Raw genomic sequence first — 19,323 nt, forward strand, 5'->3', positions numbered from 1 at the left:
TCCTTTATTAAATATATGATTTGCCAATATTTTCTTCTATTATGAATGCTGTCTTTTTCCTGTATTCATGGTGTCCTTTGATGCTCAAAAGCTTTAAATTTTGATAAAATCCAATATATTTTCTTTAATTGTTTGTGCTTTAGGTATTATATCTAAAAATACCATTGCCTAACCCAAAGTCAGTCACAAAGATTTACACCCATGTTTTCTTTTAAGAATTTTAGTTTTTAGTTCTTACATTTAGGTCTTTGATTCATTTTGAGTTAATTTGTTCATATGGCTGTAGTGGCATTTATAACTTTCTTTCTCCACTACATATTCCATATTCATTAGGGATTTTTGTTTTTGTTTTGCTTGCCTGTTTGGGTTTTTTGTTTGTTTGTTTATTTACCCTATAGCGTAATCACAATTTTTATTTCAAGAAAAACTGAGCCTTTGATAGTTTGCCTGTACTGGATTGCTGTAACTGTCATGTGGTGGAAATACTATTACATTTGGAATTAAAAATTATAACCACACCAAGTTCAAGGTTGCAGGGAGTGAAGCAACTTTTTGTGAGTGGGTCATTAGGTGTAATAATGATTGATGCCATCTCTATTTCCACTATTTGATAGCCTGGCTATAAGAGAGAAATTGGTAGCCAGTTCAGAGCACAACTATATCCATAGAACAGTATTTCAGCTTCACAATGTGTAGCCTCCTAGTTAAGACTGTAACTGATTCAGTGTTAAGTAATGCACCATTCAATAAGGCTAGCTGCTTCTGACTGATGGCATCCATGGTAAGATCTGTGCAACCCATGAATATGAGACTATTGTCTCTCTTTTTGTTTTTTGGCTAATAAATGAATTATTTAATTAGAATGCATGTTGCAAAGATACTGTGATGATGAATAAGATATTCAGTAAATCCACGGATGGTGGTACTTGTGAATAGGCAATGTGAGCATGTATAAAAAATAGTTGTCTATTCCATTGAGGGCAAATATCTGCCTCCCAAATGATAGCTGTAATTATACTGTTACCAGATCGGCATATGGTTATACTGGGTTATGGTTCCAAATTAGCAGCTCAGCAGTGGTGTCTACTAGAGGCAGACTGGGCACTCAGCAGTGGCTATAGCTAAACTAGTTTTTTGTTAAGAGGAACCTCATGTTATTCAGCTATATGTATCTTACACCCTTACCATCATGGCCATTTTATTCATCAGCCGTAGCGACCAAGCTCTGATGTAGCTGGGCAAGGACATCTACAGATGAAATATCTACTTTCTCAAAAAATTTTAGGACATGCTTAGTCCTGATCTTATATATCAGTTCTATTTGAAGAGGAAATGCTGCTGTGCATGCTCAACTTTATGTCTTGGCAGATCAAATAAGACCCATATATGATGGGAAGCTTGGGTTCTAGGGTCATTTTGTTTCCCATGGTCAGGCATTAAATTCTTACCCATAACACACAAGAAAATCGAAAGCTACTTTACAATACAAGAGGCTTTTCTTCAAAACCTTTGAGGAATGAGGAGAGGTTTATACAAATGAGTCTCCTATTAGGGCTTGCTACCATCTCTATACAACAACCTGAGCTGCTATAGATATTTTTGAGCACCACTGGATCTGTTGAGTCATAAAGCCCAAGTGTCAGAGGTAACATTAACCCTCCAGGTTCTAGCAGTATTATGTCTATTAGGATAGTGTGATCAACAAGGTGCCTAGATTAAGCTAAAGACCGAGAAAGTGGGTGAACTTCTGAAATAAGACCATAAGCATATACTGATGTCAGAGGGTATACTGAGGATATATAGTAAGGGTAAACAGATGAAAGTAACTTGTGTTCTGTTTTATGGTTATTGGGATAGAGAAAATGTCAGATTGGTAACTGCATATGAGGTTCTAAGAGCTGTGTTTATTTGGTGAGGTAAACATATCCTCAGTGTTGGATCAGGACATCCTAATGGTGTAACCACTATTAAGGATTTGTTTGTTCAACTATTAAAGTCCTATGTGATCTGAGTTCAGTGAATCACTTCTCAATAGGACTGAAAGGAGGATGATAGCTAGGATGACTTCATAAGAAGTTGTTTGGGCTACTGCTCATAGTGCATTATATATATATATATATATATATATATATATATATATATATATGAGATACATATAACTTTACATATATATTTTCTGTATTCAGCCATTCTTGCATTTCCATAAATAAATACCCAAGACTGGGTAATTTATAAAAAAAAAAAAAAAAAAAAAAAAAAAAAAAAAGGTTTAATTAGCTCATGGTTTTGTAGGCTGCACAGGAAGCATATCTCCAACTTTAGCTTCTGGGGAGGTCCCAGGAAGCTTATCATTATGACAAAAGGCAAAGTGGGAGCAGGCACTTCACATGGTGAAAGCTAGAATGAGAGAGAGAGAGAGAAAGAGAGAGAGAGAGAGAGAGAGAGAGAGAGAGAGAGAGAGAACACATATACATGAATGTGTTGGAGGGGAGGTGCCATACACTATTAAATGACCAGACTAGATCTCAGGAGAACTTACTATCAGGAAGGCAGCACCAAGCCATGAGGGATCCACCCCCATGATCCAAATACCTCCCACCAGGTCCAGCATTGGGGACTACAATTCAACATGAGACTTGGCAGAGACAAATATCCAAACTATATCAATATCTATATGATATATATAGATATCAGGACACTAATGTTTTGTCAGTTAAGTTTCAAATATCTTTTCTCAGTCTATTATTTATTTTTTAATGTTTAAATGCTGTCTTTTGCCTTTAGAAGTTGTAAATTTTTATGAAATCAAATTTATCCATATTTTCCCATAAGACCTCTGCTTTATGTGTCTTAAGAAATTATTTTCTACCATAAGGATTTAAAGGAAATCTTTTATGCTTCATTCTAATAATTTTAAAGTTTTGTTCTTTATTCAGGTCTTTAAAACATCTGGAGTTTATTTTTATGTATAGTATAATGGGAGTAGCTAATTAATTCTTTTCCATATGAAATTATCTTCATACCATCTATTGAATACTCTATGCTTTTCTTACTTTATACAATTCAACAAATACCCAAACATATTGTGTGTTAGATATTGTTCTAGGCACTTAAAATGCAGCATTAAAAATATAGACAAAAGTAGTCCTATTGCTAATGTGAATTATATGTCATTAAAGCTCCTAGAACATTCCTACCCTCTTGAAGCTTATATTATACATTGAGGAAGTATGTAATTAATAAGTATATTCTATTGTATGTTGGAGATGATAAATATTACGGAAAAAATAAAGAGAGTAACAAAATTTGAAGTGCTGGGTTAAGAGGGAAGGTTGTAACTGTAAATCAGGTAGTCTAGGTTGGTCTTGTTGAGAAGTCCACCTTTGGGTGAAGATGTGGAAGAAGTGAGGGAGTTGGCATATTAATATTCGGGGGATAATAAAAGTTAATACTTATACATAGTATGTGCCAGGGTCTGTTCTAAAAACTATATATATATATATATATATATATATATATATATATATATATTTGCTCATTTACTCCTCATAACAACTGAAAGTCCTACTGTTATTATCATCTTCGTGTGACAGATGGGTGAAACGAAGCACAGGAAGGTTAAGTACCTCACCCAAGGTCCCCAGCTAATAATTAGTAGAATCAGAATTTGAACCTAGGTGGTCTGGTTCCAGAGCCCATGGTTTTACCACTATCTTATGATACAGCAAGTTCCTGTTTATGCTGGTATCTGTTTTGTTTAATTAATCTTTGTCCTCCAGGTAAACACCACACTATCTTAATTACTACAGCTTCATAACGAATTTTCGTAGGGCAATGTTCTTGGCTACACTTAGAGTTTTATATTCTTCCACAAAAATTTTGAAGTAATTTTTTTGAATTTCACAAAAATTCCTGTTGGGGCTGTTATTGGAATCTATGTATAAATTACTTTGGGGAGGATTGATACCTTGCAGCATTGCATCTTGTATCCATGAGCCTGGTCTGACTTTGCATTTATTCACAGCCTCTGTTATGTTTTTCAATAGTTTTACAATTTTCTCAGTAAAGGTCCTATGCATAAACAATCTTGTACTATGTTCCAACCTCACTTCCTGTTTGCTTACTCTGTCCCACCTAGATCCTACTCTCTGTGCTTCTGATTGGTAACATAAACTGATAATTTTTTGGTGGTGTGTGTGTGTGTGTGTGTGTGTGTGTGTGAGAGAGAGAGAGAGAGAGAGAGAGAGAGAGAGAGAGATGGATGAGCAGTTTCTTGACCCTGCTCTTCAAGCTCAGTTTGATTAATCCAGATTGCAGCATGTCAAGAAAGATCTAAGCCCTCCTTTATGATTTTTGCAAGATGTATAGTCGTTTCCTCAATGAGTCATCAAGCCCCTCAGGGGCAGTGATGGATGTTTCCTACACTGTCCTGCCTGTGTTACAGAGCACATGGTAAGTAATCAAAAGGTCTTATTGCTACGTTTTTGATATGGAGTTGCTATTCTTTTTCTTAAATCACTTCACTCCATTTAGCCCTCAACCATAACTCCCTTTACCTTCAAAGTTGACTTCCATATTTAAAGGTGTACTTTTTTTCACATCTGAAACTTTCTCTTTTGCCAGTAGCTTGTTTACTCTGAAGAAGTGAGAAAGAGGGTCTTGGTGAGGAGCTGAGAGTTCTTTGAGAAGAAATACCTTTGTGAGATGATCTAGTCCAGCTTTTGAAAAAGTTTTTTTATCCCCACAGAACATTGGTCCATGTTCTGTGGTGACCAAAAGGTTCTGAGCTTCAAAAAAATAAGTGGAAGCCCTGTATTCCAATTTTTTTTTCTTTTTGAGACACACATTATAGTTTGTATTAAGGGCCCTGACAAGTTTTATGATAAACAAAATTACCTTTGTTTAGTGCATAACTTTTCAAACATTTTTGACCACAGGGTTTTTTTTTTCTGTTTTAAGGAACATCTATTAATGCCCACATACCTCAAACAAGGAAATATTGATTCTGCTTATCCCTCTGCTCTCTAGGATACATGAAGCAAACAAAGTCATTTATCCTAGGCTGTCTCATAAAGATATTTTGCAGCTTCCATGGTAGCATTGTAAAGCCTATATATTATGAGGAAATTTCCTCTAAAATACATTCCAAATGCTTCGTGTTTAAGTTTTATTAACCCATACACTGTTGTATCTTCACCAGAAATAAAATGATTTTGAGTTCTGATGCAAAATTAATTGCTACATATTTACTGAAGAGGTTTTAAAACATTAGCCTTGTTAGAATTTCCATATTTCCCTGTTTTTATTCCTTAATTTTTCTGCCTCTAATGTGAATAATGTTGGTTTTTCATGAGATTGCCACAGGGTAAGGCAACAACGCGTGGAAGAAAACAGGGCAGACACATGCATTTCCCTGAGGTACTTGTATAGTAAACAAGAAATCAGCAGCAAGGTATTGGGAGGACTTAACTAGGCAGGTTGCACGTTTGAGGCTGTCCACCCAACTAACAGACAGCTCCAGGCTTTGCTGAGTCAACACCTTTCACAGAAGAAAGACAATCATATTTTTAATCCTACTTGGAGGCAACTTACAATGAAACACATGCAGAGAAAATGCTTAAATATAAAAGATCAACAGCTCTGTATAAAAGGAAGGGTTAATTATACTAGGAATCAGATATAAAATAATTACTGAGCACGCTATTATCTCTGAGCTTCCTGGGAGCCAAAGAAAAGTAGAACCATGATAGTTCAAGGCTGCTGCTACATATTGGTGCACAAAGCCTAAATTGTGAAGATAGTAGCCTCCCCCTACCCCATTTAACCTCTCACCTTTCTCTTTTGTTTTATAATTGGGCCTGATCTAATTAGTCCATCTTGGATGCTTTCTTGAGTTTTTTGTAATGCATTTTATATAAAGAAGCCAGTTAATGACAAATAAGCAGTTTGAGGAGAAATCTGTTAATATTCATTTTGTAGCCATCACATTTACTTCACATAGAAAGGTAGTTGGGTTGGGTTTGAACTTTCAAACTCTCAAAGGTAAATGCTACATTCACCTTTTATTAGCCAAAGTCTTATACCAGGCTGAAAGGTTTGGGGTATCCTTTTCAATCCTATCTTTCATAATATTCTAGATTTATTTTCCCTTGTCTTGTTCCTATCCTACTTCCTCTTAGTCTACTTTGTTGACTTCATAGCAACAACAACAACAACAACAACAAACCAATAAAAACAAACAAAAAAAAACCAGTTGTTGGATACTTGAGCTAAACTGCCTTAAAGAATCTGCAGATTTGATGTTTTTTTGTTTTTTGTTTTTTTTTCCTCTCAAGTGGGTGAAAGGAAGAGAGCTACAATTTCTAGGAAGCCGGGATTTGCTGTCAGAGTCCAGCCCCCAAGCAGATTAGGCCAAGGTTTTGGCCAAGTGAAATTGCCAATTTTCTAAAAGAAAGGACTAGCACATTGCTCATTAGAGCATTCTGATTTTGTCTGTGCAATCTTTTTGCTACCCTGCAATTTCCTGTTGGTTATAAATGAAACCTTTCTAGCTGTTAATGCAGCCTGTGAATTTTTTTAAAAGCATGTAATTAATCATAGGAGGTTGGGGGGATTCACTAAGCCTGAGTTACAGGGGAGAAGCTGGACAAGGCACTAGGACCTAGAAGGCATCTATCCACCCTGGCAGGAATTTCTTGCTTGGAGCTCAGACAACAAAGGCATAGAGAGATTGGTTTTCTTTCTCTCAGCATCTCCACCCAACCAGCAGAAAACCGGTGAGTGGGGCTTTTGAGTGATTTTCAAGCAGAATGTAACAGATGTCAAACGGGAAAAGCACAAGGCAAAGCCTGCTCTCTCTGTCTCTCTGTCTCTTCTCCTTTTCTGCCTTATTCTGTCTGATTTTTTCCCTAAGCTTCTACCTGGGATTTTCCTTTGGAAAAGTGAGTTTGATGTTTCTTTGTTTTCACTGTGATGTTAATTTAGAATGATACTACCTCTGATCCTAAAGCAAAGCAAAGCATTACTGGCATGCCTGGGGAAATGTTTGCTACTTGCCTTGAGGAGGTGGGGTCTCTTACCACTGCAGGTTGTCTGACAGAGACAATGCTGAGCTCAGCATAGGTCATGGTGACATTGGAAAAAAGGGGTAATCGAGCCTAGCAAACCCATTAGGCATCAGTCTTTCTTTATCTCCTGTCCTCCTGGTTCCTTGCAAATACATTGATGTGGCAATGTGTAGCAGCTGAGCCCTGCTTGCTTTGTGAGTCCTTTTATCCCCATCTGTGAGATGCATGTTAATAGTTTGGCTCTTAGGATGTCACTACGTTTGCTAGCATTTGGGGCTTCAGTTGTATTGGGTTTCATGTTTTGATTGTTTGGGGTTTCTTTGGGGGGAGGGGTTCAACAGAAGGGAGAAAAGCAAAGCCTGACAAATTATCATCTTTTCCTCAGCTAATGCACCTGGGCAATATACAAGTTTGGGGTGAATTGCCGGCTCTGAGGGTAAAATGTCCCTTCAATTAGGGTAGGAACCCCGAACAATGAAAGGTGTGCTTCCTTCTAAAGGTCCCATATGCTGTTTGGAGACTCATTTGTGAATCTTTCAACAATTAAATTATTCCATTAAGAGGTGTTGCTGCATCGGTGGGGAGAAGATGGAGCACCTGTGGTGGGCGGGGGCGGGGGAAGGATTTTGTGAACAAATGGTACCGGGGGAAGGCAGAGCTAATAACTTGTTAAATAACTTATTTTTATAATCCTCCCCCCCCCCCCCCGGTTTATTTCTTACTAATGTCGGATAGCTGCACCAGCTTGGTGGGGAACGGGTTTGATGAATAGCACAAAGACACGGGCTGTTCCCTGGAGGCTGTCCCTTTAAAGGCGAATCTTAGTTTGTTCTGGGGGGAGGGGATGCACACATTAGAGTAGGAAAGAAGACTTGGAATAAAATGAAAACACTCCCCTTCATAGTCATTGTACTGAAATGCCAAGACTGCTTCCTAAGCTGGAGATGCTAACCTTGGCTAGCTCCTTCTGTTCTCTTCAAGGGGAATTTTGTCAGGCTATGGATTCATTTACAACTGTTAGTCATGTGGGCATGTGTGAGGAAACAGATGCCAGTTTTAATGTATTTAGCCCGAAGTTACAATTTGATAGGAGCCACTGTCAGTAAGTCTCCGGATTTTCAGCTATTTCAAAATCTTCCCCTCTCTTCTGTCTGGAACAGTGCCAAGAGTGCCTCCCTCTCTATCTCTTACTCCCAACCCCCACAACCACCAGCACCCCCGCCCAGCCCCTCCTTCTTCTCTATTAAGATCAATATTCCTGCAGGTCAGGGGCAAGCAGCAGATGGGTCACAGGCTTTTTTCAACCAGTTCTTTTCACAAGCAGCAGATTGCAGATCTGGATCTGGCTAATATTTGAATTCCTTTCTTTTTTCCCTCTCCTCGTCCCTTTTTGTTTTTGCCTCTCTTCGCTCCCATCCCTTTCTCCAACGCTCAGGTCTCTGAGGTTCCACTAAAATATGGAACTTGATTTTGGACACTTTGACGAAAGAGATAAGACATCCAGGAACATGCGAGGCTCCCGGATGAATGGGTTGCCTAGCCCCACTCACAGCGCCCACTGTAGCTTCTACCGAACCAGAACCTTGCAGGCACTGAGTAATGAGAAGAAAGCCAAGAAGGTACGTTTCTACCGCAATGGGGACCGCTACTTCAAGGGGATTGTGTACGCTGTGTCCTCTGACCGTTTTCGCAGCTTCGACGCCTTGCTGGCTGACCTGACACGATCTCTGTCTGACAACATCAACCTGCCTCAGGGAGTGCGTTACATTTACACCATTGATGGATCCAGGAAGATCGGAAGCATGGATGAACTGGAGGAAGGTAATTTAAATAGTGGGTGGTGGCCCTTGGTGGGAGGTGGCATTATTGGTTATGGTTACATTCTTGAGTTGCTTTGAAAAAATTTATGCAATGTATTTTTCAAAACACTGGGTTGATTAATGCTCAAATTTCTAATGCCAAAGACATCAACAGAGCCATTAGCAATCACCCTTCAGTCTCTGCGGAGGTTGAAGTGTGAATGGTGGTGATCAAGCATTGTGCTTATCTGCCAGGGTATAAAAAGGAAAATCTTAATTGTAGCATTTATTTTAGATCTTGTTCATAATTAACTTTGAGTAGCGCTATTGAGGCAGAGCATGAAATCATTAAGGGTATAACAAGGAAGGACATTTGGTTGGGTTAACAGAGAAAATATTGTGCCCAAATTTTCTTTGAACTGCTGGGAAATTATTTGTGAATTGCAACTCATTGGAAATACACACCCTAAGAGCAGGATTTCCTGGACATATTCACAGAGGATTATTCTTTTAGGTAAGTGGTCGCTGCTCAGCTGTTGCTTCTAAAAAGCCTACTTTAGGGTGTGTCCCTAAGGCTGAGGTCATTGGGAGAAATACCAAAGAAAGCTGTAGGTATGTCTGGTATTTTAATAAAGACCATTCCTATTAGAATAGGAATTGACTCACTGTACCTAAATCCCCTTATATCCTCTCTAGATTTTTGAATGGCAACTAAATTTTCTGAATAGATTGCCAAAAATCCCAAAAACCTGTGTACCCACCTCAAAATAGAGAAAATCCCAGCTCTTACCAGAACTTACCCAGCCATAGAGCCTTCTTTATGGTCATTTAGAAAATAGATCTTGGGTCATATATTTAACATTCTATATTATCAAATCTATTATGCCGAAGATGCTTCTCTATTTTTAAGTTGGTGGATATAACACATGTGATCAATTTAACCAAATCGGTGCTTTAATGAATGGCCTCAATGAGTGGCGATAATGAATGTGTTCCTTCTCAAGCCCCTCCTCTATTATCAAGCCCTTTCTCCACATTCCTTTCATTCCCTGAGCAAAGGTGAGTTTAAAGCAGGCAGATCTCTAGAGAAACCAAATTATGAAATAACCAACAAAGAAGGAGAAATAGCACCTTAAATGATTTGACGTGGGATCAACCTGCCTCTGCTTCACTGCTTCTAAGTTTCTTGGGTTCCTAGACAAAGGAGAATGAGGGCGTCCTTTGTACAAGACCCTACTTCTCTCAAATAGCTGCTGTTGCCAAGTAGTCAGGCCAAGCGATTGTGACCAGTTACTTACATGAGATAGTGTCCATATGGTTGCTGCATCTGAGTCTCAGGGTTCAAGTTTGAGATTTTCCTTTTCCTTTTCTTTTCTTTTTTTTTTTTTTTTTTTTTTTTTTTTGAGACAGAGTTTTGCTCTTGTTGCCCAGGCTGAAGTGCCATGGCATGATCTCAGCTCACCACTACCTCCGCCTTCTGGGTTCAAGTGATTCTCCTGCCTCAGCCTCCCAAGTAGCTGGGATTACAGGCATGTGTCACCACACCTGGCTAATTTTGCATTTTTAGTAGAGATGGGGGTTTCTCCATGTTGGTCAGGTTGCTCTCGAATTCCCGACCTCAGGTGATCTGCCTGCCTCAGCCTCCCAAAGTGCTGGAATTAGACATGAGCCACTGCACTTAGCTGAGATTTTTCTACATAGCTGACCTTGAAAAGCAATGCCCAGGAAGCTTAGATTATTTCATCATGTGCTCAGTGGACAGGCAGAGGTTAATTCTAGGTCCTTCCTGACCATCAAAGGGCTGGCCATCTTAGTGCGTATCTTAGAATAAAGGAGACTCAGGGCAAATTCCAAGGGTTTGTAGCTAGGACGAGGGAGCTGTCCAACAGAGTAATTGTTAGGGTGTCTGTCTTTTGTCATTGTAAAATCCACATCTCAGCCAAATTTCAGGGATTTCTCTGTAACAACTTTCACAAACAAAGCACCCTGTATCATCCAATATATCCTCATTTCTATGAACTGTGATATTCGAAACACCACAATAGACATTAGTAAAGAATACTGAACCAAGTAACATTGCATTCAGAGCAAGTATTAGAATATTCTTGCGTCTCATGTAAGAGAAGTGTTATGCAGAAAATTTTCCCCCAAATCCATTTTTTACATATTGATTTTTCTCCCTAGATGTATGTATGTGTGTGTGTGTGTGTGTGTGTGTGTGTGTGTGTGTTTGTGTGTGTATTGGTGTATTACAAGAGGGCTGGTGATAATCTGTTTGACACAGGTAGCAATAAATGTAATTTTGAAAAGACTGCAGCTTTCTATTCCTTTGATTCCTTTTGAGTCCTACTAGATTGAAATCCTCTTATTTATCACTCCTGTGTTCAGTGGTACTTTTTGTTGAATTCCTGGACTATGCGAAGTGTGAATAGGGCTCAGTTGCATTTGTTCACATGTCATCTACAACTACAAGTCCCAGTGGACCTCAGTGCCCTCCAGTCCTGAGTACTCCCTGTTCAGTCAAGAAAATTCAGGGCTATCTCCAGAATAGTGTTAAGAAATGTGATCAATTTCGGTACTGCCACAGAACCAAATGGGAAAGGGCACTGGGATAAGGAGGGTGAAAATAATGTGTCTTTTCATCTCATATTTTATAGTTTAGAACTGCCCATCAGGGAATGGAGAACAGAAGTCCTTTGACTTTGTTCACCTTTGCAAGAGATTGAATAAAAGATCAAAATATCATATACATTGCTTCCAGTTAGACTTCCTGGCTTGAAAAATCAGAGTCATTGTGTTCTAGTCTTAGAGGCAGCAGAATGTAATGAAAAAAGAAGTCTTTGGACTCAGATTTGGTTCAAATCCAGGATCTGTCACTGTTAGTCTGTAAGACCTTGAGTTAACCATCTAGATTCCCTGAGCCTCAGTTCGTCATCTCTAAAATGGGAACAATGACTTTGAGGATTAAATAAGACAGTGGTTATAAAGTGCAAGTTACTCTGCCAGGCACACAATAATGCTTAATAAAAGATAGTTATTATTGTCTGAGTTATCCTACTTTATAGCTAGTTAGCTACATGATCATAGGTTTGTCATTATTATTAATTATTAATTATTATTATTAATGTGACTGTTATTTAGTTTTAAAATAACTAGAAAACAAGCAACTGTATTAAGGTATAGTTTGCATAAGACAAAATTCACCCATTCAAGTGTAAAATGATTTTTGTAAGATTTATCAAGTGGTGCAACCATCATCATAACATAATTTTGGACCATTTTCATCTCCCCAAAAAGAAACCCTACTCCAATTAGTTGTCACTGAATTGTTTTCTCCAATCTCTCCAGCTCTAGACAATTATTAATCTACTTTCTGTCTCCACAGATTTGTCTATTCTGGGCATTTCATATAAATTTAATCAAATATTATGTGGTCTTTTGTGCTTCTTTTACTTAGAATAATGTTTTCAAATTTTATCTATGTCATTCCATGTACTGGCACTTCATTCTATTTTGTTGAAGAACAAGATGTCATTGTATTTGTAGATCACCACATTTTGTGTATCTCTTGTAATATTTTTATCTGTAAAATGGGACTAGTAACACCTGCCTTTTCTATCCATTAGGGTGGTTGTAAGGATAAACTTAGACAATAGATACGGAAACACATTGACAAGGTAAAATTATAGGTACAGGTACTATTATTATTAATGATGTAAAATACCAATAATGGAAATAATAATGATCATGAAAATGATGCTGTTAGTAAGGGATTGTAATGATCAGTGGTTCCCAAACCTGGCTGCCTTTCAGAATCTTTCAGAACTTTAGAGAAACATTAAATTCCTGGGCCACACCCGAGATCTATTGAATCAGAATCCCCAGGGCTAGTGCCTCAGTGTTTGCGTTTTTACAAATCTCCTCATGTGATTTTTATGAGCACTTAGACTTGGGAAGCATTAGACTGGATGATCTTGATGGTCCCATTTAACTAACTAAAGTGGTAGGAGTTTTTAGAATGCGGAAATCTGTTTTTTTTTTTCTTTATATATATTAAAGGAATAATAATAGAGCATAGAACACACTGTGTTTTCAAATGACCACATTATTACATATTCAGCCTTAAAAAATGAAATTTAAGAATGATTGGTTAATCACTCTGGCCTTGTGGCACTCCTTTGTCTAGTGCCTCTAGTCTACTGTTTTCTGCTAGATACAGAAAGTATCAGGGGAAGCATTTTGGATCAAAGGTTATTGATGTCAGTTTTCCCACAGTCCTTTGGTACAACGAGGGTCTTAGTGAAGCCACGTAGGATGTGGTCCTCATTAGCTGTGTCCCCAGGAAGTCAATGAATAAAACCCACTGATGGGTTTTCCTTTTGTCTTGTCTTTCCTTTTTCTTTCTTTCTTTTTTTTCTTTTTCTTTTTATAGAATCTTTCTCCTTCCCTTTATGTCTGGTCCATTTCTTCTCCCATTTTCTTGGATGTAAGTATACAGATCAATGTTCGGGGGAACATTTATGACTAGCCAGCTTCTCTGAACCTAAATTGAGGCAAGTTCAAGAGTTATTACACAGACCATGGGACAGAATATTTACAATTGGAACAGTCTTAGAAAATCTGAGCTGTGTAGTCACACCAGCTATGATTCAGTTCTTTTGCCATAGCTCATTTGTTTCAGTGAGATGAATCCACCTTCTCACTAATTTATTCTGTCACTACTAAAGCAAGTACATTGTCAAAGACAAGAATTTTAAGATACCTGGGAGGGATGCATTGTGAATAGCTATGATAATATAATCAAATGTCATTTAATATTTTAATATAATACAGTAAAGTATCATTTAATATATTCCTTTTTGAGTCAGGAAGCCCTGGAGAAGAGGCGAACACCTAGGCAGAAGTGCTTTTGCACTGAGAAGATACACATACATATAGTTCTTTTAAAAATGGAGCCTTCTTGAAGAGAAGGGAGGTAGACATTAGATCATCTCGAGCCCACAGCTTGTTTCATTTCTGCCCTTTCAGCTGTGCTTCCATGATTTCATTTCCTTACCCTCTCACCCTAAAGCAGGTTGTTAGTTCCAGCCAATTTGCACCTTGCTTGGCTCTGAAGCCAGCTCTCCCTCTAGGCCTCCAGCTGGTAGGAAATAGCCCTTGGAAGCTGTGGCAGGATGGGAAAACAGCTGTGTAAAGGTGCAGCACACCTTATCCAGCTCCAAGTGCCAGGCAGCAGGATGTGCAGGAGGCACTGAGCTCTGGCAGCAGATGTTGAAAATGCTGGCAGAATCAGAACAAGGAACTCTTAATCTGGCAAATAAGCGTATTTGATGGATTTCTAGCCATAGAAGTGGAGTCCTTGGAGGTGGGCAGCTAGTTTCTTAACATTTAATCACCCTAACAGCTTTGTTTTCTAAAGCCTGTTTGAGATGGAAAAGAGAAGAAGATTCCTTTTTATAGCCTCTTAGGCCTAGAATGGACTCATGTGTCACCTAGTGCATTATCTTCACTTTAGAGATGGCAAAGTTAAGACTCAGAGAGATTAAGTGATTTCCCTGAAATCACACAGCTTATAAGTGCCTAGCTGAAATTTGAATCCAGGTCTCTGTGACTCTGGAGTCATCACTCTTAATGACGATAAATATCCTGCCCTCAGTGGGCCTGTGGGCCTCTGCAGCGGCAGCAGTGGCTTTGCTGGGTGTTAGTCTAAATTTTCTACATTTGGCATTTGCCACAACTGGAAGCCTCCTCCCGACTAGCAGTAAATCTTATCTTTGAGTCACTGGCCCCCAGTAGGGCTCATGTCTTATTGTAATCACAGCTCGGTTCCTAGATGGTTGCCCTTAATACCTTCCTTTTTTTTCTCTTCAGCTTCTATTCCTCTTTTCAACCTCATTCAGCACTTTCTTCCTCTTTGCTCTTTCCTTCTTCTTCTCTCCTCTATTCCTTAAGATTAGGGGATTAATAATAATAGAAATTTATCAAGTGCTTACTGTGTTCCAGGCTCTGGAATCAGCATTTTATTTTATTTTAGTTTATTTTAAGACAGAGTCTCACTCTCTCTGTCACCTATGGTAGAGTGCAGTGGTGCAATCTCAGCTCACTGCAACCTCTGCCTCCCAGGTTCAAGTGCAACCTCTGTCTCAGCCTCCGGAATAGCTGGGATTACAGGTGTGTGCCACCATGCCCAGCTAATTATTGTATTTTTAGTAGAGATGGAGTTTCATTATGTTGCCCAGGCTAGTCTTGAACTTCTGGTCTTAAGCCATCTACCTGCCTCGGCCTCCCAAAGTGCCAGGATTACAGGCATGAGCTGCTGCACCTGGCCATGGGTTGAGCACTTTATATCCATCATCTGATTTGTGCCCCACAACAACCCCGCAAGGTAGGTATTGTTATTATCACCCTTGCTTAGCAAAGAAGAAACTGAAGCCAAGGGAGGTTGGAGTGCACAACTAGAAAGCGCTGGGGACGCTGTTCTGACTGACATCATGTCAGCTGCGCTTTTTCCATTACTACATATTCAGGCCAATGAGAAAGTGGAGTGACTAAAATGTACCACTGGAAGATGCTCAACATAGATTTGGCTGAGGGCTGGGCCCTCTGGAAAGTTCTTGGGTGCTATATGATACTATAGCTCTCAGCCATCATGTTCATTTTCATCTGGAGGTGGTTAATCATACTCATACTTCGGAGGCTTAAGAGGTTTAAGAGATGGGAGCAAAAAAAGTCCAAAGTCCTAATAGGGCTACACAGCTGACTCTCCAGAGGAGACTGGATGAGTGAAATCATAAATATATAGCTTCACACATTTCCACACCACCAGTTGTCTGACAGTTTTGAAGTACATGACAAGTTATGGAAAACATCTGACTCAAAGGCAGTGACCTCCTGGAAGGTGCCAATGAATCTGGTGAACAAAGAAATCAGAGTTCCTCTTGGCTGAAGTATTGACCATTTCATCCTGGGTATCAATGTATGCACCAAGTGGGTCCCTATCCTCACTTAAAACCATCCCTTGGTTCCCTTGTCAAGATAGAACTCTGTGACTGAGGGCAGCTTAGGAAGCCACTTCGCTTATGCTGGATGCCACTTAGCTCCCGCCTCCACACACACACATAAATGTCCTCAAAGGTGCCCTAGAGATTTGAACTGAAACTTCTCTTAGCATTAACTGAGAAATTTATTCATTAACATGACTTAAAGGTTTTGGTGCTATGGCAAAGCAATAAATATTTGCAAAGGGAGTGAATTATCAACCTGGTGTTTCTGAATGCAGTTCTCCTGCTGAGACCAAAGGAGAGTCATCAGACTGTAATTGTGTTTAATGCTTTCTCTGCACTGGCTAGGGTTTATTTATTTATTTAGGGTTATTACCGATGACTTAAGCCTGATTAAATCACACTGTTTCTGCAGCTCAACCTCTCAATGAACTTCTAGATACCTTGAGGCTAATATGTTTTACTCAAGGAATTCAACCTTTTCCGATATTCTTTTCCTCAGGCTGAGCCTATCTCTCTTCCTATTTTCTTCAGCTCCTAATCCCAGGTGTCCAATCCCCTCCTCTTGCCTCTGATCACTGCATTTCTTCTCCTATATTAGTCATTTCCTGTAGCCTAGGGTAAATGTGAAAATTACACTCAATCCTTCCAATCCATAAATCGGGCTGTATAATGTATTCTCACTTCTGTACCTCATTACTTGTGGCAGCCAAGGGTGGGAACTGGTGAAGATGGCCCTGAATAGACAGATATCATGTACATCCTTTGAGAGGATGAAAAGATGAAGGGTGAGTGGTAGAAATAGGAGATTATTTTTGAAGCAAGAGCTAAGGCATTTATTTATTTATTTATTTATTTATTTATTTGAGACGGAGTTTCGCTCTTGTTACCCAGGCTGGAGTGCAATGGCGCAATCTCGGCTCACTGCAACCTCCGCCTCCTGGGCTCAGGCAATTCTCCTGCCTCAGCCTCCTAAGTAGCTGGGATTACAGGCACACGCCACCATGCCCAGCTAATTTTTTGCACCTTTAGTAGAGACGGGGTTTCACCATGTTGACCAGGATGGTCTCGATCTCTCGACCTCGTGATCCACCCGCCTCGGCCTCCCAAAGTGCTGGGATTACAGGCTTGAGCCACCGCGCCCGGCTGAGCTAAGGCATTTATATGTACAGGTTGTTATTTAGACAGTTTCTCTACCCAGTGTAGCGTAAGGAGTAGAGGACACACTTATACACAGACATAAACATTCAACATATGCACACACATTTCCCATTTTAATATTCCATACTGGGCCATATACTCTGTGCAAAGGATGATTTCATTTCTTATCAAGTATGTGTGTATGCCTGATATGCATGGTTACTTGGTTCATTTTAACTTGGCATAAAAATGTTTTAACTTTGAAAGCTTTCCTTGGTGCATAATATAACAAAGGGATGGGGCTTTGAGTCCAAAAATAGGACAGGGATTTTAAGAAATAGAGATGTTAAAAATGCTCCAGTAATGCCCCTGAAAGCTAAACATCCTAGAAACTAATATAAATGTTTGAATTTCAATAAAACCATATCAAGCTTGGAACTTCACTTGTTATATTAAATTTAGATGTGCTTTGTCCTTAGAACCTTTAGCTTGGCAAAGTGCTTCAACTAGGCGTGCCATTACATTGAATGATGTTTTGAGAATGGCTCTTGAATTTGGATGAGCCAAGTTTTTAGCCCAATTAGGAACTGCACCTGAGGTTGGTTAATAATCACCATTTCTTCAAAAGTTCTACTCCAGTGTCAGTGTCTATTTGTTTGGTTAGAATCATCCATATATCTGTTATTAAACTAATCACCTAATCACTTATTTCTTGTCTTAGGGGAAAGCTATGTCTGTTCCTCAGACAACTTCTTTAAAAAGGTGGAATACACCAAGAATGTCAATCCCAACTGGTCTGTCAACGTAAAAACATCTGCCAATATGAAAGCCCCCCAGTCCTTGGCTAGCAGCAACAGTGCTCAGGCCAGGGAGAACAAGGACTTTGTGCGCCCCAAGCTGGTTACCATCATCCGCAGTGGGGTGAAGCCTCGGAAGGCTGTGCGTGTGCTTCTGAACAAGAAAACAGCCCACTCTTTTGAGCAAGTCCTCACTGATATCACAGAAGCCATCAAACTGGAGACCGGGGTTGTCAAAAAACTCTATACTCTGGATGGAAAACAGGTAGGTACCTTTCCAAAGTACTTTTCTCATTTTGTCTAAATTCTTAGGTGTTCATCTTATACCTAAAATATCATTTCTTGTAGATGAACTCTTCCTCCACATATCATCATCACAACCTGATATTATATATTTCATTTGGAGTAAAGATATTTTCAACAGACAAAACAATGAATCAGGAATCTGAGGCTCTGAAATTCAATCTGCTTCTGATTTACCATGCAGAATGGTCACTTAGCCTCAGCTTCCCTATCTGCTATGAAAGATGTGTTAGAACCTAAGTTCTATGAATTGTTATGAATATGAATTTAGCCATTATACGATACAACCTTTATTGTTCAATACATGTGACTGAAAATGATATTTGCCCATTCATTATTTCTTAGATACCCTCACACTGGTAGTCAGCATTTATTTTGATAAAAGGAAGTTGAAATGACCTTCATATGCTCTGAAAGAAGTCAGATATGGGGGAAGCACTGAAGTCTCTGGCTCGTTGTCTTTGCCTCACACTAAACCATATTTGTTCTCTTTCTCTTTTCCATATGACATAGCTGTCTTAATTTGGTTCCACTGATGGTTTGTGTGAGAAAGGGACTATTTCAGGATCCTAAAATTAGCCTAAGAAAGATGTTGCCATCTGTTCCTCCTCCAAATCAGGTTCTTCATGTCATTGGTTATACTACTAAAGTGCCACCTATATTAATATCTGGGAAAGAATGCAGCCAGGCGTCTCCATCAGACAGATGCACCATTCTCTTGAGCATAGGGAGCTGTAAATATACAAAAAAAAAAATCTTCCAAGGGAATTGGAACATTGGCTGGTTCTGTTGGCTCTAAAGAGAATCCTGGTCTCCCCTCAGGAAAGACAAGTGTGGATTATGATCAATCCATACCTTTTACCTCTTAAAGCGCCTTTGGCATTTTAACAAACAACTATATGGATTCTAAAAAGGTGGATTCACTATATATCAAAGTGACTGATGAGTGTTCAAATGCAGACTTGTGCCCTTTCCCATAATTTCTGATAATAATGTGTGCTCCAAGATTTTAAGTTTCAGGGAAACTCCACCCATGTACTGGGTACTTGCAATTTTGATAAATCTGTAGCTTCTGTTTCCCATCATTTTGTAATCTGAAAGCTACCTAGACACATTGGTTATACCTGACTTGAGTTTGTTGTACCGAAGCAATGTGTTTGTCTGTGATGCTGGGAAAATCTCTAATCCCCAAGCATTTCTCTAAGAGTGTCTCTCT

At 39.2% G+C, this 19,323-nt stretch overlaps 1 protein-coding gene across 4 annotated transcripts in view; it reads left to right on the plus strand.

The window, feature by feature from the left end:
* The first annotated feature begins 6,733 nt into the window (after nucleotides 1-6,733).
* The window catches only part of DCX (doublecortin), a 112,371-nt gene continuing 99,781 nt past the window's right edge, over nucleotides 6,734-19,323 (plus strand). For 3 of the 4 annotated variants that reach the window (XM_003935847.4, XM_074391445.1, XM_010346350.3), the window contains exons 1-3: nucleotides 6,734-6,776; nucleotides 8,503-8,888; nucleotides 17,729-18,069. In XM_003935847.4, the coding sequence (XP_003935896.2) occupies nucleotides 8,525-8,888; nucleotides 17,729-18,069 (705 nt within the window). In that variant the 5' untranslated portion in view covers nucleotides 6,734-6,776; nucleotides 8,503-8,524. Of the gene's footprint in view, nucleotides 6,777-6,813; nucleotides 6,942-8,502; nucleotides 8,889-17,728; nucleotides 18,070-19,323 lie in introns of those variants that run through there. The other variant, XM_074391446.1, reaches the window with a different exon arrangement.

The sequence above is a fragment of the Saimiri boliviensis genome, chromosome X (genome assembly GCF_048565385.1).
Source record: "Saimiri boliviensis isolate mSaiBol1 chromosome X, mSaiBol1.pri, whole genome shotgun sequence".
NCBI classification, from domain to species: Eukaryota; Metazoa; Chordata; class Mammalia; order Primates; family Cebidae; genus Saimiri; species Saimiri boliviensis.